This window comes from Tachysurus fulvidraco, chromosome 5, assembly GCF_022655615.1.
Source record: "Tachysurus fulvidraco isolate hzauxx_2018 chromosome 5, HZAU_PFXX_2.0, whole genome shotgun sequence".
Lineage (NCBI taxonomy): Eukaryota > Metazoa > Chordata > Actinopteri > Siluriformes > Bagridae > Tachysurus > Tachysurus fulvidraco.
Genome location: NC_062522.1, coordinates 28,877,008 through 28,899,846, shown reverse-complemented (window position 1 = coordinate 28,899,846; position 22,839 = coordinate 28,877,008). Strand labels below are relative to the sequence as shown.

Genomic DNA, 22,839 nt, shown 5'->3' with positions numbered 1-22,839 from the left:
ATATTCAACTCCACACCTGCATTTTTACACTGCTAAGAAATGTCATTAACTATTTCTTATCCTTTTTCATCACTGAAAACTAATGATGCAGAAACTAAACAGGAAATTTTCTGAAAATAAGTTTTAATTGATTTTCATTCACTGGAACAGCTCTAATTAAATAATTAACAAATGACTAATGAATGTTGCTTTATATGTCACTTTATTATATACATGTTATGAGGAACATTTGAATATCATGAAGTGAAACACATTACTGATGAAATCTCTATACACAGAAGATAATAATAATAAGAAATGTCATGGTGATCTGATGGCAATGAAATGAATCTGAATGTTCTGGGACTTTCACTTAACACTTCATTTGAACAATATGAGGAAATATGAGGAGTGTCAAATTAAAAAAAAACAACAATCAACAGCTTAAAAAATTAAATGTACAGTATTTCTAAAAGATATTTTAATCTTAAATCGATGTCATTAGCATACAAGAATAATATCTATATACTTTATTAAAACCCAAATAACATGTGAAATGCTACTTCTGCTAAATTTTTACATATATGAGTGCCATGTATAACAGTAATAGAATATTGTTTTAAACACACACATGCACAAAAGGTCACTCCATACATGATGCAAAGACAATTTGTTCAATCTTGAGTACCAAAATTTCTTACACCTGCCATGTACCTACAGGTAACATAAGAAACCTTTATGCAGATTAATAGTAAACACATCAAAAGTATTAGCTTCAAATCAGTGCAGCTTCTCATCAGTGCCTAACAAATAATTTGTTGCTGTAAATTGTTTATGCTTGTTTTTTTTTTATTAAAAAATAACTATTGGGTCAAATTATTAAAGAGAGAAGACATTACTTAGATTGAAATGATCTATTGTTGAGTTTAAGCTATTTCTCTGTACAAATTCATTCGGAGTGTTCACCTCCTTGTCATCTCAAGACTGGACTACTGCAACTCACTGCTGACAGGTCTGCCTATGACAGCAATTTCTTCTCTGCAAATTATCTAAAATGCAGCTGTGCAACTTGTTTCCAACCTAACTAAGTTTTTGCATACCAACCCGCTGCTGTGATCCCTCCACTGGCTTCTGGTAGCTGCATGCATCAGATTCAAAACATAAAGAGAATATTATGCAGAAAATTAGCAACATGACGATGCTACTTATTTGGAGTCGTAGAGCTAAAATTGAGTCCTTTGCTACCATTTTTTATGGATTGCTACTTATATGCATTGCGCTTTAACTCTTAGTAAAACACACAAACAGACACTGTTGTTCACATTAATACACAAAGAATATTATTATATTATTATATAGATAATAGTAAACACAAAACTATCAACATCCTGCATTAACTAATGAGGAAATGTGGCACTTAAACTCATACTAGAAACTAAATTTAGTAAAACTCAAAACATTTATTACTTGTGCATTTTTTAATAAAAAAAATAACTCTTTCAGGTCAGATAATTGAAATAATATTACTTACATTGATTTATTATTTACATCTTGCCTAAAAAAAGTAACACAGACCCTTAAGTCCGCTCACCTCCAAAAAAAAAAAACAGCCTTTGCGAATACTTGCATCATCCAGCCAACATCAAAGTTTGCCGTGATGAACTTTACAAATCTAATTACTATTGTTCACATTAATACACAAATAAATGTTGTTACATAATATGTACCTACAGGTAACAAGAAACCTTTATGCAGATGAATATTAAACACATCAAAAGTATTAGCTTCAGTCAGTGCAGCTTCTCATCAGTGCCTAATAAAGAATTTGTTATTTCATCAAACATGTAAACAGGAAACATTTAAACTTAATTTATGAAGCTGTAAATCTTTTATGCTTTGTTGTTGTTGTTGTTTTTGGTTTAAATTATTTGTTTATCAGTTGCACTGAAAAAAAACCCAGTTCAGTCTAATCAATTACACCAACCATCACAGACCACGCTGGTGAAACTGGTAGACCATCATCAGAATCAAAACTGCTATGTTATTTTCTAGCTTTGGTATTACTCAACAAACTTATTTTGAGATTTTTAAATCACCTTGCTGCTATTTTATTGAAATGGTCTTGCATCAATGTAGTATTAATTAAAAAAAACTCATAAGCTAGAAAAGATGATCTACTAGTTTGACCAGCTCAGCTACAGCAACAACAAGTACCATCCTTCATGTTGGGTCACTTCTCAGTGATGCAACACTGATGTAATATTTTTTGTGGTATATTTTTTTCATTTTGTCCCAATGGTATAAATATTTGCAAGCTATTGTGTAGCTCACAGTTTTAGGGTCTAATTAGTCTGTTCAGAACTCTGGTGTGTGAGGCTTGCAGCTGTAATCAAGCAAAGACCCAGTGGAATTGTTACTATGATCCCAATGACGATCCCAGATCCAGAGCCCACCACTCCATAACTCGATCCAACCATCGATCCAATAAGGGCACCAATCATAGCCAACAATAGCAGACCTACAGGTTTGAAGTAATATTTTGCAGGTGCCAGCTCATCCTGATACTTCTTGATGGTACCAATATCGGCTTCCTGGTTTTCATCTACAGTGACTGCAAAAAAAATGTAAACAGACAAGAAAATTATGTGATCTAGATCAGGGAAATACAGTGATTGTGCATAGATGTAATCTGCTATAATATAACCTCCTTAAATGGACAGATGAATACTTACAAGATGGTCGCATTCCGTCGATACTTCCACTTCTCCGCCTAAGCGAATGTTCTTCCTTGGTTTGGTTTGTATACATACTAAGTCTGTTCTGGATATCCTTGTTTTATCATTTTTATTTTGTCCTCATACCTTTTTTCACAAAAGGATAACCCAAATATAACTGGGACAATTACAAAGATTTTCAACACATACAAATTAGTTCATATTAAAACAGTTCACCCTGTTGATCTGTTCTATTTATTGTAGTGATTATTAGAGCTGAATTAGACTTAACTGAGATCTTATGTCATAACCAATAGCCCATAATACTGAAGCGTGTGTGAAATCTCAATACAAAAATACACCTCTTCCTAAAAGGTCACCAAATGTTAGAGAACATACCTAAATGAACTGAATCATGAAGACTAAAGTGTTTTGAAAACACACCCAGTACAAAGTTTTGATATCTATCAATTGAAGTTTTCTTATAAAAAATATACCTAAAACTTCCATTATAATTGCATTAGTAAACAATGAAAATAATGAAGTACAACCACAAACCTGCATAAAGGAGACTGTCCTCCAAAACTCACTGGTCATCTAAAGAGAATATTATGCAGAAAATTAGCAAAGTGATGATGCTATTTATTTGGAGTCATATAGCTACAATACAGAATGGAGTCCTTGTTGCCATTTGTTATGGATTGCTACTTATTCACATTGTGCTTTAACTCTTAGTAAAACATCCAAACAGACTCTTTTGTTCATTATATCATATACACTTACAGGTGACATGAAACCTTTATATAGATTAATAGTAAACACATCGAAACTACGAACTTCTAGTACTGGCTGTAACAGGAAATGCTGCTAAAAACTGAAATGAAAAATGAAACTAAAAACATATAACTGTAAAACATTTTTTGGATGGTTTTTAAATTAAAAAATAATTAAATATATCTTCTTAAAATAGAATATTTTTATTACAATTTGTCAAGTTTCGGTTATTTCCAGGTACAGATTCATCCAGCACATGGTGGAAAAGCAGGTGCTCTTAGTTTGAGAGCGTATAGAGGAAAAAAAACTCCTCAAGGTCCTAGAGACTGTCGATTACATACAATGATGACGTTTTATCATACCATGTTGTACTAGTGTAAAGGTTACCTTAGTTCACACTATTTTGCTCACCCGCCCAGACAAGCAGGATGGATTAGAAAACTACATAATCTGTTTGATGTATTGTGTACTATATAAATTGTCTATAAAAACACTTTCACACCTTCTCTTACATTTACAGCATTTAGCAGACGCCCTTATCCAGAGCGACTTACATTTTTATCTCATTTTAATACAACTGAGCAATTGAGGGTTAAGGGCCTTGCTCAGAGGCCCAGCCGTGTCAGCTTGGTGAACCTGGGAATTGGGGAACATACATATACACACATATATACATATACACACACATTATATATACATATACACACACATTATACTACAACAGCCGCCGAGATCTTGAGATCGAGAGGCCTGTCATAGGGATTAATGAGGAAACTGTAAACACTCTGAAGTGTCCTGCGTTGCTAATTGTTGGTGATACCTCTCCAGCTGTGGAGGACGTTGTGTGAGGTTAAACCCCACAAAGACCACCCTTCTGAAGATGGCAGATTGTGGTGGCCTACCCCAAGTTGTACAACCTGGTAAACTTGCTGAGGCCTTTAAGTACTTTGTCCAGGGCATGGGTTACATGCCCACTGCCAGTATGACGCGCTTGGCACGCTTTCGTACGCACTCAGCTTCCAGCATGAACTCTGTGGATGGCGCACGTAGCCGCACTCACATTAACTCTCAGCCGTAGGGCGCTGCTGCCAGCACAGGTCCTGAGTGCAAAGCCAGACCACAAACCATGGAGTCAGTCAGGTCCTGATATTCGGATGAATAAAAGTTAGGATGAAAACATCAGGACATTTTAATGGAAATGTGAAAGTATATTAATGCTATAAGTATAAGTGAATATTTTGTTGTATATATTAAGTTGAATAAGCAAGGATTTCCAGAACACTTCTTGCAGTAAGCATTTAACCCATGCACTTTCACTAATCTAAAAAAAGTTGATGATGACATTTCATCCATTTTTAATCACGTTTTGTTTTGTTTTTCTTACCTCAATTATAGAGTTCTCACAGTTTTTTATTTTTATATAATTTTTTGAATTTATAAAAAAAGATTTAAAGTTTTATTCCCGGGTTTCGTGTTTCATTTTATACTTTATATACAGTTTGTCATGTTCTCTTGCATGTAAAAACTTAACGATTACCTAAATGTTAACCATAAAAAAATGAAGTTGACTTAGTCATTGTTCAGATCAGCAGGTCGTGTTATTGTTTATCATGTACTGTAACTTACCAAAACTGGTTGAAATGATAACCTTTTGTGGTGATCATTCCAACCACTGAGCAGATTCAATCATTTAAGTGACAGCTGGTCAGAATTTACTATAATTTGAGAATTCTACAGCACTCTAAAATGTGGAATAATGTTGACATTTTGTGCAGTATTTAATTACATATCCTTATATAGTGGAACACCTTCATTCTTTTTGCCCCATGTATGTTGAGAGAATATTTGGTTTATTGACAGGAATTGGCAGAAAAAATGAAATGAAATTCGGTCATTTGATTTCATTAGAATAAAACCTCTCCACTGTAATAATGAACACATTTTTAACTCTCTCCTTTTTTGTGTCTTTGCAAAACAACTTGAGCTAGTTTAAGGGTTTCATTTTTAGTGCTGGTCAAGGCATGATATGACTCCATGGAACTAAATGACACTTTTGTTGTATAAGGATATAAGAGCCAGTCTGTGTCATAAATATCAACCAAGAAAAAATCAGGTATAATTGCATATAAAAAACACTATCTAGTATGAATGTTTTGCTCTTATATAGATATTCATGTCTTATTCCAGTTTTTGTTCAAAGTGAAGATTACAATTTCTACTGTATTGGTTTTACTACAGTTTTTTTTCTCAAAGGTGTTTCAAAACAGAAACTTCTGTAAATTGTACACTGATAGAGTATGATTGAAAATAGTCTTTGCATTGTGTGAAGTGACATTTTAGCGTGTGGGTGTGCGTTTCTACTTAAACAGCAAATCAGTATTCTATTACTGTCAAACAAGTTTACTATATGTTTAAAAAAAATCATTTGAGGATGTAGTATATGATGTCATTAGAAACAAATTGGTCATTAATAAATCTGAATAAATTAAAAAAGTGCCAAACACACCAATGTGCCAAAAATATCTTTATATTAATGATACAGACCTTTAGATGTCAGTTGAAGAAACAATTACATTAGATTAGAAACACCTAACCAAAAACAGGACTGTGTTACAGATAGGTTTAAAAGAAAGAAAGAAATATAATGATATAATCCTATGAATATGTGTGTTTAGTGTATTAATGGACAAGATATATAGTTGTACACAATATCTAATGCAGATTATGATGATTTCTAATCCAGTCCACATATTTGGACAGATTAGCAATCACTATGTATACTAATTACTATTACTAGGTAGCCTTTACACTACAACAACATGGTGCCATTTATCTATGCAACAGACACCTTGTAGGACCTTTCTTTTTATGTTCTTCCACCATCTGTGACATGAGACAGAACGTACAAGGCAGGTGTAAGAAATTTTGGTACTCAAGATTGAACATATTGTCTTTGCATCATGTATGAAGTGACCTTCTGTGCATGTGAGTGTGTTTAAAACAATATTCTATTACTGTCATACTTGGTTCTCATATATGTAAAAAATTTAGCATAAATAGTATTTCACATGTTATTTGGTCAGTAATAAAGTATCTAGAAAACACTTGTATGTTAATAAAATTTTCCTGTTTAGTTGCTGCATTATTACTTTTCAGTTACATACCTGCAGGTTTATACATGGTTGGAGTTGAATATCTTTAGCATCAACTTTTTGGCCTCAGTTGTAGAACCATTAAATAGGAAATATATTACCTTATGACCCATTAAATTCACTGTGGTGTGAAAATGTTTGGATAGACAATTTATATACTACACAATAAATCATACGGATTATGAAGTTTTCTAATCCAGTCTGCTGGTCTGGACAGGTGAGCACAATATTGTGAACTAAGGTAACCGTTACATTAGTACAACATGGTGTGATAAAACATCATCAACTGACAGTCTCTAGGACCATGAGGAGTTTTTATTGTTTTTCCTGGTAAGTTGTTAAAAAATAAATAAATAAAATAAAATAAGTATACGCCTTCAAAGATCACATGATTTACCAAGGTGATGGGAGGTTCGGTTCTTTTCCGCAAACCGGTTCTTTCGGACAGTTCGTTTTAATGAACCAGTTTAAAAATCCAGTTCTTTTACATCCTGACGTAATGACGTCATTCACAATGACGTAATGATGTAAATTTCTTCATACCACTGCTGCCGGCAGATATTAATACAATCAATTTAACACATTTTAAAGGTTCTTTGTAATCAGAACTTTAGTTGAAAACATTTCTTACATTTAAGTTTTGCAACTAAAACACCCAGTACAGACATTGATGTGCAAACATGGATGTTTTACATGTCTTAAAGATATAAAGTTAATAAACTAATCATCAACTTACAAAAACCGGCATATAAAAATAAAGACTAACCTGCACAATAGTCAATAGAAAAATTAACTGACATATATTGAGTGAACAGTTGTATGTTGTATTTTTTTTTATATATATAAATGTTTAATATCCCAATATGTTTAATTTGTTATTAAATAAACGTTTTCCAAAATCGCCCCTGAAGTCCTGGTTCGTCCAGTTCACTAAAAAGAACCGGTTCATAAGAACGATTCGTTCATGAACCGTCCATCACTACCGCGAAGAGTGAGAGACGTAAAGAAGTGTGCACAAGGGGCGAGCTGGAGGGAAATAAAGAAAAGAAATTGTTTTCTGATAACGAAAAGGAGTTCTAACTGTTTGGGATCAGTTGGTCCCGTGGAGCCCATTTTCCTTCACTCTCTAAACTGAGTGGAGCCGGTCGCGAACATCGTGGTCTCGCTGGCGTACATTGCAGTGAATGCTAACGATGCTTAGCTACGGGATGCACTTGTTTCCAGGGATTTCAGAACAGCGTAACAGATATTGCGTCATCAGGTAAGCTTGGCCTATTTGATAATCTAACTCTAACTCTAACCCTAACCATAACTGTAGGTTTTGGTTATTTATTTGTTTTCTAAAATAAATCTACCTGTATGACTGTTTTGTCCTTCGCAGGTATGCTCCCTTATTTTTTTACTTTACGTTGTGGTCGTCTTAACACGCTGAACACGGATTGTGAGCCACATTTGGTGAGCTGGAGCTTCTGGCTGCAGGACAGACTACAGGACATCGCCTCGGCCGTGGGGACAGACACTTTGTGAAGCAGAGGATCAGAAAGTAGTGTGTGAGGAGCTAAATAAGAGCTACTGAACTCTTCAACTTGGTGAGTTGTGTAACGTGCACCAACGGGCCCCAACGACAGGCACTTTGAGTACTATTAAGTTTGTTGTTTTATTGATATACAAAAGCACTGTTTTACACGTGCTTTTATTTTATTTAAAGGCCTTACGAATGATAAGTTTGATGTTCAGGTGATATATTTCTGGAAATTTGTCTTGAAGCTGCAGTCTAACTATTGCAGGAAATAAATAATACGTTCTTATTTTGTTTCTATGTTGTTATAACTGGGTGTAGTGGCAACTCATTAACACACACACACACCAAGTTTAGGACATTTTACTGTTACTGTATTTTCATGTCCTGGTGATATACATTACGCACTGCTCACTACCAGTAAATGTACAAATCACCAGTGGAGGCACAGCGCTACTGAATATTAACCGAGTTTCTTTGTTAGCCACCTCAAATACTATTTCCTGGTTGTGTTGTAAGTCTACTTGAGTACAGGGAGATCTTAATATGAGACATTAATACCTCAATCAGGCTGTTGAGTGGAGATGTACAGAGCTCACAGCCAGCGTTCACACTCACATGCCTGAGTCTAAACACTGCTCCTGCTATTTTTCTCCTAACAAAACAATCTTTTGACAGCTGTTCATTGCAAGGATGGATGAGTTACAGGATGTGGAGCCGACGGAGATTAAGCCCCTTCTGACAGACAAAAATGTTCGAAACTTTCAGGATTTCGACTGTCAGGAGCATGACATTGAGTCCCCCCACGGTGTTCTCCATGTCACTATGAGAGGAACACCTAAAGGCAACCGGCCCGTGATCCTTACATACCATGACATAGGCCTTAACCATAAGTCATGCTTCAACACTCTTTTTAACTTTGAGGACATGCAGGAAATCACACAATATTTTGCTGTGGCTCATGTGGATGCTCCAGGTCAGCAGGAGAACGCAGCACCTTTCCCCACTGGGTATCAGTACCCTACGATGGATCAGCTAGCTGAGATGCTGCCCTCAGTCATGACCCACTTAAAGATCAATAGTGTGATTGGGATTGGTGTTGGTGCTGGAGCCCACATTCTCACCAGACTGGCGCTGAATCAGCCTACACTGGTAGAGGGACTGGTTCTTATTAATGTGGACCTGTGTGCAAAAGGATGGGTGGACTGGGCAGTTGTCAGGATGGACCAGCTTTTCTGGTGGACATTATGATGGGGCATCATTTCAGCAAAAAAAACAGGAGATCATTCAGACATACCGTCTGCACATCGCCCAGGACATGAACCAGGACAACCTTCAACTGTTCTGCAACTCCTACAACAGCCACCGAGATCTTGAGATTGAGAGGCCCATCATAGAGCTTAATGAGGAAACTGTGGAGGCCATTGTTGAGTGTAACTCGAGGTTAAACCCCACAAAGACCACCCTTCTGAAGATGGCAGATTGTGGTGGCCTACCCCAAGTTGTACAACCTGGTAAACTTGCTGAGGCCTTCAAGTACTTTGTCCAGGGCATGGGTTACATGCCCACTGCCAGTATGACACGCTTGGCACGCTCTCGTACCCACTCAGCTTCCAGCATGAACTCTGTGGAAGGCACACGTAGCCGCACTCACATTAACTCCCATCCAGAGGGCACTGCTGCCAGCCCAGGTCCTGAGTGCAAAGCCAGACCACAAACCATGGAGTCAGTCAGGTCCTGATATTCGGATGGATAAACGTCTCCTGGATGGATGGATAATGACTCTTGACTTGGATAGAAGCATTTCCAGCTCAGAAGTTTCTTTTAAATTCAAAACCGAGTTTCTTTTAAATTCAAAACATTGTGCTGTGTCTCAGGAAACATGTCTAGGGGATTACAATAGGTTTCATCCTTGGTGAAGCAGAGGATCGGGAAGTAGTGTGTGAGGAGCTAAATAAGAGCTACTGAACTCTTCAACTTGGTGAGTTGTGTAACGTGCACCAACGGGCCCCAACGACAGGCACTTTGAGTACTATTAAGTTTGTTGTTTTATTGATATACAAAAGCATTGTTTTACACGTCCTTTTATTTTATTTAAAGGCCTTACGAATGATAAGTTTGAGGTTCAGGTGATATATTTCTGGAAATTTGTCTTGAAGCTGCAGTCTAACTATTGCAGGAAATAAATAATACATTCTTATTTTGTTTCTATGTTGTTATAACTGGGTGTAGTGGCAACTCATTAACACACACACACCAAGTTTAGGACATTTTACTGTTACTGTATTTTCATGTCCTGGTGATATACATTACGCACTGCTCACTACCAGTAAATGTACAAATCACCAATGGAGGCACAGCGCTACTGAATATTAACCGAGTTTCTTTGTTAGCCACCTCAAATACTATTTCCTGGTTGTGTTGTAAGTCTACTTGAGTACAGGGAGATCTTAATATGAGACATTAATATGGACATCAATCAGGCTGTTAAGTGGAGATGTGCAGAGCTCACAGCCAGCGTTCACACTCACATGCCTGAGTCTAAACCCTGCTCCTGCTATTTTTTTCCTAACAGAATGATCATTTGACAGCTGTTCATTGCAAGGATGGATGAGTTACAGGATGTGGAGCCGACGGAGATTAAGCCCCTTCTGACAGACAAAAATGCCCTAATCTTTAAGGATTTCGACTGTCATGAGCATGACATTGAGTCCCCCCACGGTGTTCTCCATGTCACTATGAGAGGAACACCTAAAGGCAACCGGCCCGTGATCCTTACATACCATGACATAGGCCTTAACCATAAGTCATGCTTCAACACTCTTTTTAACTTTGAGGACATGCAGGAAATCACACAGTATTTTGCCGTGGCTCATGTGGATGCTCCAGGTCAGCAGGAGAACGCAGCACCTTTCCCCACTGGGTATCAGTACCCTACGATGGATCAGCTAGCTGAGATGCTGCCCTCAGTCATGACCCACTTAAAGATCAATAGTGTGATTGGGATTGGTGTTGGTGCTGGAGCCCACATTCTCACCAGACTGGCGCTGAATCAGCCTACACTGGCCTACACTGCCTCAAAGTTGTCAGGATGGACCAGCAAAACTCGAGGTTAAACCCCACAAAGACCACCCTTCTGAAAATGGCAGATTGTGGTCATAGGGCTTAATGAGCCCAACGGCGAGTCGGGAAATCAGGAACATGAGCTGTAAACTGGACTAGACTGCATTAAACCAACAACAGGACCGCTAAACTAAAACAGGGAGGTTTTTCAGGGAGATTCTCCCAAAACGTGGCTCTCTCTATGCAAATACAGAGCCTAACGGCAGCGTGTTAGGTGTTCAGTCTAGTTATTTTTGTCCTGGGATAACCCAGACTGCATAAACAGATGCAGGATAAGTCTTCGGCCCAAAGAAACCCGCTAAACAAGACAACAGAAAAGAAATATACAAACATCATCATGCTAAGGGAGTGCAGGATGAAACACTTTAAAGTCATGAACGAAGGCAGGGCAGTGACATGGAATAACAATCCATCAAAGAGATGGCTAAGAGATGGCACTCGCCTGAAGGACATTAGGAATGGCTTCAAACAGCTCCATGAGCTTAGAGAACCCATAATAGGTGAGCTTGCACTGGCGGCCAAAGTGGTGGTGATAAGTGGGGATGAACTTGCTGAAAGGCATGCGAAAGTGCGGTTGGTGACACAACAGATCCACCACCTCCTTCCCAAACTGTCTGGTGCGTTCCATCTCCTCTGTGGTCCGCTCTAAGGAGCAAAACGTGGAAAACAGTTCAGATATTGCACAATAGTCTGATGCACACATCTCATGGTCACCTAATTTATTTTAAAAAGGTTTGTAGTATTAAAAGTGAGGTGATCTAACTTTTATAATATTGAAAAATATTTGAAAAGAACTGGTGTGCATACAAGTCTTATGAATAAGCTTTTAGCTTAACTGTTGTAACACATTTAAGACACTAAAACCCTGGAGATGGGTCCAAATTTTTGAGATGTTGGGTCTCAAACCATTTCGCAGACTTTTGCACCCTAGATTATGTAGATTTGAGCCTTTGTTACAATATTGTTGTGAAAACCATCAGACCGATTAACATTTGTATGGAACTTTTTGTTCGAGAAAGTCTGTATTAAGTCATACAACACCCATGAATACTGATGCATCATCACACCTGAGACAATGACCCACCCATGACATTTTTAATAAAGTTTAAAATTATACTCATGTGGTCACTGCATATTATCATACGATTATTAACATAATGTGTCTGTTATTATTCTAACTAAGAATACAAGGGAACAAATGATAAAACTGACTAATCAGACCAGCATTTTCACAGCAGGTGTTATAAGCTACATCTCGTGTATTTGGGTGTGTACACTAATTACAGTATCACTAAACAGAAAAGAGAGTAAAGAATAGTGCATAGAACTGACCAATCTACCATTGGTCAGTTCTATGCACTATTCTTTACCCTGCATGAAGTCTCTGATGATGACCTGCTTGCTTGCCTGAAACTTGAGCAGTTTGAGCAGATCTTGTGTGAAACGCTTCACCTGTGCCCTGTGTGTGAGGGTCAGCAACCGCTTAGAGCCCAGGCCCAGAATCTGCAGTGGAAAAGACAACACTTATGGTCCAGGCAAACATGAGTATATATAGACTACTGTGTAGCACTTGCTTCAGGAATTCCTTAGTACTGCAACCTGTAGTACGTGTGGTACAGCCTCCAGCAGCTCTAGCAGTTTGGAGAAGCCATAATCAGAGACTCTGCACTGTTTAGCAAAGTGATGATGGTAGGCAGGGATGAATTTAGTGATGGGCATCAGGCAGCACGGCTGGTTTTTCATCAGGTCTATGATTTCTCGACTGAACTGGATCAGCTGGGGATTTCCTACTGGGCTCTTACAGCGCTGTAGCCATGGGTCTGTAGAAAGGGAAATTCAGAACAAATGGTCACTACACATGTTTTATTTTATTACTTTTGGGAGAATTGTTGTGTTCTTAGGATATCTGTTTACAGGTTGCTGTACTTTTCTGTGGAGCAGTAAAAATCAAAATAAAACCATAACTACAGCTAATTGGCCAAACACAAGCTTTACAAAATGTCAGCGCACCTTACGCAGCCGACCAAAGCTTGTTTTATGTTACAACCAGGAGGAGATTCTCCCAAACAGCTAAAACCTAATTGATATGCTACACTTCTAGGAGAATGACACAAAAACATAGGCTTAAAAACTAGACTACAGTTAATAAACTGTTCTTGTTCAGCAGAGTACTGGAAAGGTTTTCACACAGTTTATAGAATTTGGCTTGAAATGATTTATAGATTGTGATGTGTGTGGAATGGGGGAGGGTTTTTTTTGATATTCAAATGTATTCACTAACATTCAAGGTTGCCTTTCATGCTCACTGAACAAGAATTAACTATCCAATATTTTCTCCCCATTTATTTTCAAAAGGGTAAAAGATTATGCAACAGCAAGTGTGGCAAAATAAGTTGAGATGGATTCAACATTTTGCAAATTTCAACTAGCAAGCAGGCTGATGGATATTTCGATCTGCCATATGTTCGTCCAGAAAACACATGAAAAACTTTATTCACAATGTATGGACCCCAATTTGCATGACTGAGGGGGAAAAAGCATTATTTGGCAGATGGTTTCATTTGTAAACCTAGCTGAAGACGTACACACAGGCTGCATGCATGGTAAGTGGCTAGTCGAAGGCTCTGGGAAAAAAGGGTGACGTTCACACGCTTGAATCATGTACATACGATTACAGATTTTCAGCTAAAATAATTACAGCATTAGCCTACTGCGATCTGACACGTGCACCCAACTCCATCATTCTAATAAGGCACAATCAGTAACAACAAAAATGTCACTGAATGTCTATTTAGAACATCAAAGAACAATTACCTGAAAGGCCAAAGAGACTGCAGTTAACATTCTGAATCAATTGTAATGTAATAAATTTCAGACAGATGCTTCGCTCATGTTGTTTACTCACTCACTCATGCATACTGTACATGTATACCTGCATTAGGTGGTGGGGGTTTGTTGTGGATCCATTTGATGACCTTGAAGCCGTTCTGTGCGGTTACAATGGTGATGCCTGGGATACATGTAATGAGGTGTTCCAGGGGAACGCTTCCCTCCAGCTTCCCTTCTTCAGCCACTGTTAATGGGCTGAACTCTGATGCATAACATTCTAGAAAGCTGATTAAAATATTAGCCATGTTATTCACATACAAACAAAATGATTTCTATTTTTCGTGCAATAATAAAGACTCAACTTAGCACCTGTTGCTAGCATGTAAATGAGAGCAAATGTGTTACCTGAGCAAGGGGATGGTACCCTCGTGTGACTGCAGAAGACTGTGCACGTGAGCAGAAAAGGCTTTCAGAGACACCGCAACAAATGGAATCTTGTACGTGTCAGGGTCATAATCTGCCTCACTACACAAAAATACATAAACATAAGACAAGTGAATGGTAGCACTGATTATCTGAAAACATGCCATTCATTTTAATTCACATTGTTACAGTCCTGTGCTTATGGTCATACCTGAAATCTTGCTGTGTGTAATGACGCTTGCAGACAGGTTCATGATACTCAAGCTCCTCAAACAGCACAGGACTGCCACTGGTGGAAGAGCCATCATGGGACTGCGAGGAACCTAATGGACTATGTCTGGCTAGGCTGCTGGGTAGAAGACACACCATACGTCCGCCGCCTTGTTCACGCACAGCCACGACCTCCGGCAATCTGTAGAGATCGCTCACCACCAGTTCACGACCAAACCTGCAGACCAGGTTAACACGCTCAAACCATGAAAGATTAAACTATTGTTATTCAGATACACACCAATATTGTAATTACAGTTAAACTCACCAAATGCACCTTCAGGCATATTGAGCAAATAACAGAGATCCAAGTCCAAATTGAGATGGTAATAAGCATATGATTCATTATGCTGGAGTATTAGAATGCCTGCAGAGTTTTGACTGCTCAAAACCCTTTTTCTTAAGCAATTGCTTTATTAATTGATTATTCAGCAGCATAAACTGGAATGTTCCACAATTAATAACAGTTACCATTATACATAGTGCTCGGTTGATGCAAGGGTTACATACCGCGGGTGTTGTACTCTCTTATCTCATTAAGTATTATAGGAGAAGAATCTCCCATTATGTTGCACAAGGTAATAAATGAAAGTGGAGGCCCAAGTAACCCTCCAACATAATTTTGTAAAATATGTTTAATGAGTAAATTTATTTTTGAATAATATACTTTGATGAATGGTTAAAACGCCTTCATATTTTTCCATGTGCAATTAAGTTAAACAAGTCTTGAATCCATCTCTATCAAGGGTGCCAAAAATTGTGGACACTGCTAATTCAGCTGACAGCTATTTACATCAAGTAGAATCAATGATTTAGTTTATTATATGTTAAATCATTTTAAATTAAATTTTACTGAAATTTATCCAAATTCTAATACAATCTTTTTTTATGCAGTTAGTGACATTTTGTATAACCAGTGTACTGTACACATGTAAAAAAAAAAAAAAAGTGACTCACTTTTTCTCATAAATTTCAGTGATTTTGAAAAGTGGAATTTTGCCTCAGAAATGGCTCTTTGTGTCTTCCCTTATCTGTAAATACCGATTTCACGCTATAGTGCACATACATCTATGATGTACTCTTGTAGGCAAGAAATTAGCTAAACAGCAACTTTGAAATATTTAAAAGCTGTGCTGCTGACCAACCTTTCTTAAACTCTGATGGCAGTAATGTGCTCCCTTCTGACAGACTGTGTTGTGCTCGAGGTACAAAGACTATTCTAGATTAGATTAGATTCAACTTTATTGTCAAAGACTATTTTAGCACGTCGATGTAAAACAGGACGTGTTAAACGCAATATCTTGCTAATCAGAAAGTCAGACTTTAAGCCCCATGTACTTATTTTTAAATAAGTCGTTAATTTGTCGTCGTTAGCCTACAAGCTAACCTATAAACACACCTTCTACCTTCCACCCATTCTGTCTCGCGCACACACCACCCCTAAACGTACTCGCGCCAACCGTGTAGTAGTAAAGGAATCATAGATATTATATACACTAGATGTCGCCTTGTATATGGCAGTACATTGGAACGAATGCGTCAATAGAGCCGCCATCTTGGTACAGGGAACCCCCTCCTCTTAATGCATCAGCTTCAATGTAGGCAAAGAAATAAAATCACCATAAATTGTCATGAATGCGATTTTCTAGTTTTTTTTTTGGTTCGTTCTAACGGTCAGACATGTATTTATCATTAAGTTCAGAGAAAATTTAAGGTTTTGATATTAAGATAATCTACTTTTTCAAAATATAATGCATAGTGCCGGTAAGTGTAAGTTTATTACTTACATTCTTCCACTTGAGTAAACTTTAAATGAACAATCACTACTTACCTTACCTACTGCATGCAACACTGCTACAATAGTGTGACTATACATGTTTATTTAAATATTTAAATTGTATTGGTTTATTAAATATGATACACAAAGCAATTTGCAGTTGGAAGCAAATCACAAAATTGAGATGAACATATAGTGAAAGTTAGATAGTTGAGGTGCCAAAGACCGTTCAATCTTTTCTTTATTCCTGTCCCAAAATACTTTTGCCACATTAAATAAGTGTACTAAAGTCACATAAACAACAACAACAACAACAAAAAAAACAAAGTTTGACTTTGAGGTGAATATTTCTTTAAAATATCGCAGTCAATTTAAACGCGTTCAAAAAGTATCATTGAACTAGCCAATAAAATTTGGGTGAAATGTATATTACCCTGGAGAGAAGTCTTGTTTAAAATACTTATTTCTCTACTTATGTTATCAATACGCTATTGAATAAGTGAGCAGACGTAGGCAGCCTGAGGTACAAAAAGGTATACAAAAAAATACATCACTTTTTACATCAAAGTACAAATTTTAACTATCACCAGTCCATACAAATGAATATCTATATAAATTTCTGCCAAATTGATTTTGCATTTCCCTGCTAGATCTCTAATGAAATGTTAGACATTACACCTGCAAATGTTTTTTTTTAATAATGAAAACATGAGTGACAGTAATATAATATTGATTTGCTACTGCAGTTGCAACACACACAGTCACTTCACACATGATGCAAAAACATAATGCACCATCAGCAATAGCAGTGTACAATTGAAAGCAGACAGACAGAATCCCTATTTATTTCATATATTTCATTATTTCATATTGTACTAGACTGACCAGACACAAACTAATGATCAGTAGTGAAACAAATCCAATGAGAATCCCCACAGCTGCCCCTTTGTTCCATATTGGGCTCCTGCCACTGAGACTATAAGAGCACCCATGAAGGACATTAGGATCACTACTACGGGTTTGAGATAATTCCACTGCAACTGGTCCTGATTTATGTTCTTTTTGGCCTCAGTTCTCTCTCTTTGTCTTTCTGAATTTTCTGTATCTGTAGTCACTGTGGAAAAAGAAATAGTATAGACATCAGTGTAATATAATACTTAGTTTGCTTTAGTCAGTGTCATGAATTCATTATCAAATTTAATGTAACCCTTGGAGGCTTCCACGTCTCTTCCTAGGCACATCTTTCTTTTGTATTTTTTTTCACTCTGCTGTTTATTTGGTTTCTTTTGTGTATCTTCTTTGCATGACATTTTGCTCTGCATCAATTCTTCAGAAGCCTGTTGCTGGAAGCTATAACCAGCATGCTTGGTCTTCCACCATGTCGTCTATCACTTCAAGCAGTCCATGGACCTGGGTTTCAGAGTCACTCAGACGCATAACTCAGTGTTCGGCTCTGCACTTTTCCAGGAGTTTTTCTGCTTTATGAATGTGTTCTTTGATTGTGGATTCCTCCACATCTCCTTCACACAGGAAAAGCACCACAGTGTGAGTCCAGACCATCTCAGAGAGCAGCTGCTTGCTGATTTAAGTTCATTTACAGATAGTTCATCATCAGCGTTTATGGGCAAAGTTGTCAGGATGGACCAGCAACCTGGTGGACATTGTGATGGGGCATCATTTCAGCACAGATGAGCTGACAGAAAACCAGGAGATCATTCAGACATACCGTCTGCACATCGCTCAGGACATGAACCAGGACAACCTTAAACTGTTCTGCAACTCCTACAACAGACGCCGAGATCTTGAGATCGAGAGGCCTGTCATAGGGCTTGATGAGGAAACTGTAAACACTCTGAAGTGTCCTGCGTTGCTAATTGTTGGTGATACCTCTCCAGCTGTGGAGGCTGTTGTTGAGTGTAACTCGAGGTTAAACCCCACAAAGACCACCCTTCTGAAGATGGCAGATTGTGGTGGCCTACCCCAAGTTGTACAACCTGGTAAACTTGCTGAGGCCTTCAAGTACTTTGTCCAGGGCATGGGTTACATGCCCACTGCCAGTATGACACGCTTGGCACACTTTCGTACGCACTCAGCTTCCAGCATGAACTCTGTGGATGGCACACGTAGCCGCACTCACATTAACTCTCAGCCGTAGGGCGCTGCTGCCAGCCCAGGTCCTGAGTGCAAAGCCAGACCACAGACCATGGAGTCAGTCAGGTCCTGATATTCGGATGGATAAAAGTCAGGATGAAAACATCAGGACATTTTAATGGGAATGTGAAAGTATATTAATGCTATAAGTATAAGTGAATATTTTGTTGTATATATTAAGTTGAATAAGCAAGGATTTCCAGAACACTTCTTGCAGTAAGCATTTAACCCATGCACTTTCACTAATCTAAAAAAAGTTGTATGAAGTCATTTGATGATGAAATTTCATCCATTTTAATCTGTACGTTTATCTGTTTTGTTTTGTTTTTCTTACCTCAATTATAGAGTTCTCTATAATGTCAAAGCTGCTAACTGTTCCAAAGTTTACACATTACTGTTTACAATATTTAACACAGTTTTTTATTTTTATATAATTTTTTGAATTTATAAAAAAAAGATTTAAAGTTATATTCTCGGGTTTCATCTGTTTCATTTTATACTTTATATACAGTTTGTCATGTTCTCTTGCATGTAAAAAGTTAACGATTACCTAAATGTTAACCATAAAAAAATTAAGTTGACTTAGTCATTGTTCAGATCAGCAGGCCGTGTTATTGTTTATCATGTACTGTAACTTACCAAAAATGGTTGAAATGATAACCTTTTGTGGTGATCATTCCAACCACTGAGCAGATTCAATCATTTAAGTGACAGCTGGTCAGAATTTACTATAATTTGAGAATTCTACAGCACTCTAAAATGTGGAATAATGTCGACATTTTGTGTAGTATTTAATTACATATCCCTATATAGTGGAACACCATCATTCTTTTTGCCCCATATATGTTGAGAGAATATTTTGTTTGTTGACAGGAATTGGCAGAAAAAATGAAATGAAAATCGGTCATTTGATTTCATTAGAAAAAACCTCTCCACTGTAATAATGAACACATTTTTAACTCTCTCCTTTTTAGTGTCTTTGCAAAACAACTTGAGCTAGTTTAAGGGTTTCATTTTTAGTGCTGGTCAAGGCATGATATGACTCCATGAAACTAAATTGCACTTTTGGTGTATAAGGATATAAGAGCCAGTCTGTGTCATAAATATCAATGATATCAGTGAATTAGTGCTTCACTCTTAAAATTTTCAGGCTCCTGGAACTCAATAGCAGCATGTCCATGTTCCACAGGTGCTGTTGGGAGCCCTATAGGGTTTGGCAGTGAATACAATGTTTGTCATTTCTCAAATAAAACTTCAGTTATAATAAAATAATATAAAGGTGTTCTATTGAGATGTGTATATTGTATATGACGGCCACTAGAGGGCAGTGAAATGCTACAATACAGTTAAGTTCAGACTGTGTGTAAGTCTCATCAATACAGGTGTAATTACAGTTACAACCTGTCATACTGATATATTTACACTTATACACCATCTCATATGGAGCCTCCCGAAATTTAAATTAAATCTCAAATCCCTGGGTTAAATGTTGTTGTTGTTGTTTTCATTTACAACTGATTGTTCGCGCCAAGTGACTAAGACTCTGTAATCAGGTATAGACCCAGTGTAATTGCTACTATGATCCCAATGATGATCCCAGAGCCCACCACTCCATAATTCGATCCAACCACCGATCCAATAAGGGCACCAATTATAGCAAACGGAATGCACTTATTTCCAGGGATTTCAGAACAGCGTAACAGATATTGCGTCATCTGGTAGGCGTGGCCTATTTGATAATCTAACTAATTCTTCCATAACCGTAGTAACAGATATTGCGTCATCAGGTAGGCGTGGCCTATTTGATAATCTAACTCTAACTCTAAAGGCTGCAGGACAGACTGCAGGACATCGCCTCGGCCGTGGGGACGGACACTTTGTGAAGCAGAGGATCAGAAAGCAGTGTGTGAGGAGCTAAATACGAGCTACTGAACTCTTCAACTTGGTGAGTTGTGTAACGTGCACCAACGGGCCCCAACGACAGGCACTTTGAGTACTATTAAGTTTGTTGTTTTATTGATATGCAAAAGCATTGTTTTACACGTGCTTTTATTTTATTTAAAGGCCTTACGAATGATAAGTTTGATGTTCAGGTGATATATTTATGGAAATTTGTCTTGAAGCTGCAGTCTAACTATTGCAGGAAATAAATAATACATTCTTATTTTGTTTCTATGTTGTTATAACGGTGTAGTGGCAACTCATTAACACACACACACACACACACACACACACACACGCACACACATACTGAGTCTAAACCCTGCTCCTGCTATTTTTCTCCTAACAGAATGATCATTTGACAGCTGTTCATTGCAAGGATGGATGAGTTACAGGATGTGGAGCTGACCGAAGTTAAGCCCCTTCTGACAGACAAAAATGCCCGAAACTTTCAGGATTTCGACTGTCGGGAGCATGACATTGAGTCCCCACACGGTGTTCTCCATGTCACTATGAGAGGAACACCTAAAGGCAACCGGCCCGTGATCCTTACATACCATGACATTGGCCTTAACCATAAGTCATGCTTCAACACTCTTTTTAACTTTGAGGACATGCAGGAAATCACACAGTATTTTGCCATGGCTCATGTGGATGCTCCAGGTCAGCAGGAGAACGCAGCACCTTTCCCCACTGGGTATCAGTACCCTACGATGGATCAGCTAGCTGAGATGCTGCCCTCAGTCATGACCCACTTAAAGATCAATAGTGTGATTGGGATTGGTGTTGGTGCTGGAGCCCACATTCTCACCAGACTGGCGCTGAATCAGCCTACACTGGTAGAGGGACTGGTTCTTATTAATGTGGACCCGTGTGCAAAAGGATGGATGGACTGGGCTGCCTCAAAGTTGTCAGGATGGACCAGCAACCTGGTGGACATCATAATGGGGCATCATTTCAGCACAGATGAGCTGACAGAAAACCAGGAGATCATTCAGACATACCGTCTGCACATCGCTCAGGACATGAACCAGGACAACCTTCAACTGTTCTGCAACTCCTACAACAGCCGCCGAGATCTTGAGATCGAGAGGCCTGTCATAAGGCTTAATGAGGAAACTGTAAACACTCTGAAGTGTCCTGCGTTGCTAATTGTTGGTGATACCTCTCCAGCTGTGGAGGCCGTTGTTGAGTGTAACTCGAGGTTAAACCCCAAAAAGACCACCCTTCTGAAGATGGCAGATTGTGGTGGCCTACCCCAAGTTGTACAACCTGGTAAACTTGCTGAGGCCTTCAAGTACTTTGTCCAGGGCATGGGTTACATGCCCACTGCCAGTATGACACGCTTGGCACGCTCTCATACGCACTCAGCTTCCAGCATGAACTCTGTGGATGGCACACGTAGCCGCACTCACATTAACTCTCAGCCGTAGGGCGCTGCTGCCAGCCCAGGTCCTGAGTGCAAAGCCAGACCACAGACCATGGAGTCAGTCAGGTCCTGATATTCGGATGTATAAAAGTCAGGAGGAAAACATCAGAGGAAAACATCAGGACATTTGAATGGAAATGTGAAAGTATATTAATATTTGCTATAAGTAAATATTTTGTTGTATATATTAAGTTGAATAAGCAAGGATTTCCAGAACACTTCTTGCTGTAAGCATTTAACCCATGCACTTTCACTAATCTAAAAAAAGTTGTATGAAGTCATTTGATGATGAAATTTCATCCATTTTAATCTGTACGTTTAATCGGTTTTGTTTTGTTTTTCTTACCTCAATTATAGAGTTCTCTATAATGTCAAAGCTGCTAACTGTTCCAAAGTTTACACATTACTGTTTACAAAATTTAACAGTTTTTTATTTTTATATAATTTTTTGAATTAATAAAAAAGATTTAATGTTTTATTCTAGAGTTTCGTCTGTTTCATTTTATACTTTATATACAGTTTGTCATGTTCTCTTGCATGTAAAAAGTTAATGATTACCATAAAAAATTAACCATAAAAAAATGAAGTTGACTTAGTCATTGTTCAGATCAGCAGGCCGTGTTATTGTTTATCATGTACTGTAACTTACCAAAACTGCGGTTGAAATGATAACCTTTTGTTTTCCAAAGGTGATCATTCCAACCACTGAGCAGATTCAATCATTTAAGTGACAGCTGGTCAGAATGTACTATAATTTG

At 37.9% G+C, this 22,839-nt stretch overlaps 3 protein-coding genes, 1 long non-coding RNA gene and 1 pseudogene across 8 annotated transcripts; 3 read left to right on the top strand and 2 right to left on the bottom strand.

The window, feature by feature from the left end:
• Positions 1-185: 185 nt before the first annotated feature.
• LOC125141275 lies at positions 186-3,781 on the bottom strand. The gene is made up of 4 exons (XR_007140653.1): positions 3,678-3,781; positions 3,252-3,290; positions 2,712-2,840; positions 186-2,590 (listed from the first exon to the last, which is right to left on the bottom strand). It is a non-coding gene; the product is annotated as an uncharacterized LOC125141275 (long non-coding RNA).
• A 4,171-nt stretch (positions 3,782-7,952) lies between these two features.
• Positions 7,953-22,559, top strand: LOC113634435 (protein NDRG3-like). Its single transcript, XM_047814116.1, has 4 exons — positions 7,953-8,208; positions 10,714-11,249; positions 18,198-18,806; positions 22,177-22,559. The coding sequence occupies exons 2-3, from the start codon at positions 10,745-10,747 to the stop codon at positions 18,713-18,715; spliced, it is 1,023 nt and encodes a 340-aa protein (XP_047670072.1). The 5' UTR covers positions 7,953-8,208; positions 10,714-10,744; the 3' UTR covers positions 18,716-18,806; positions 22,177-22,559.
• LOC113634545 lies at positions 8,807-10,053 on the top strand (annotated as a pseudogene).
• LOC113634537 (protein NDRG3-like) lies at positions 10,054-22,559 on the top strand. Of its 2 annotated transcripts, none has more exons than XM_027133571.2 (2): positions 10,054-10,119; positions 21,002-22,559. In XM_027133571.2, the coding sequence occupies exon 2, from the start codon at positions 21,033-21,035 to the stop codon at positions 22,083-22,085; it is 1,053 nt and encodes a 350-aa protein (XP_026989372.2). In that variant the 5' UTR covers positions 10,054-10,119; positions 21,002-21,032; the 3' UTR covers positions 22,086-22,559. The 2 variants fall into 2 exon arrangements, with proteins under 2 accessions (XP_026989372.2, XP_047670127.1); XM_047814171.1 differs by lacking the exon at positions 10,054-10,119 and adding an exon at positions 20,509-20,656.
• Positions 11,257-16,259, bottom strand: LOC125141267 (meiosis regulator and mRNA stability factor 1-like). 4 transcript variants are annotated; one of them, XM_047814158.1, is made up of 8 exons: positions 15,929-16,259; positions 15,741-15,814; positions 14,725-14,961; positions 14,496-14,615; positions 14,194-14,375; positions 12,861-13,081; positions 12,657-12,764; positions 11,257-11,906 (listed from the first exon to the last, which is right to left on the bottom strand). In XM_047814158.1, the coding sequence occupies exons 3-8, from the start codon at positions 14,880-14,882 to the stop codon at positions 11,472-11,474; spliced, it is 1,224 nt and encodes a 407-aa protein (XP_047670114.1). In that variant the 5' UTR covers positions 14,883-14,961; positions 15,741-15,814; positions 15,929-16,259; the 3' UTR covers positions 11,257-11,471. The 4 variants fall into 4 exon arrangements, with proteins under 4 accessions (XP_047670114.1, XP_047670113.1, XP_047670116.1 ...); XM_047814157.1 differs by lacking the exon at positions 15,741-15,814; XM_047814160.1 differs by lacking the exon at positions 15,741-15,814 and having other exon boundaries at positions 12,669-12,764; positions 15,929-16,258.
• Positions 22,560-22,839: the final 280 nt, after the last annotated feature.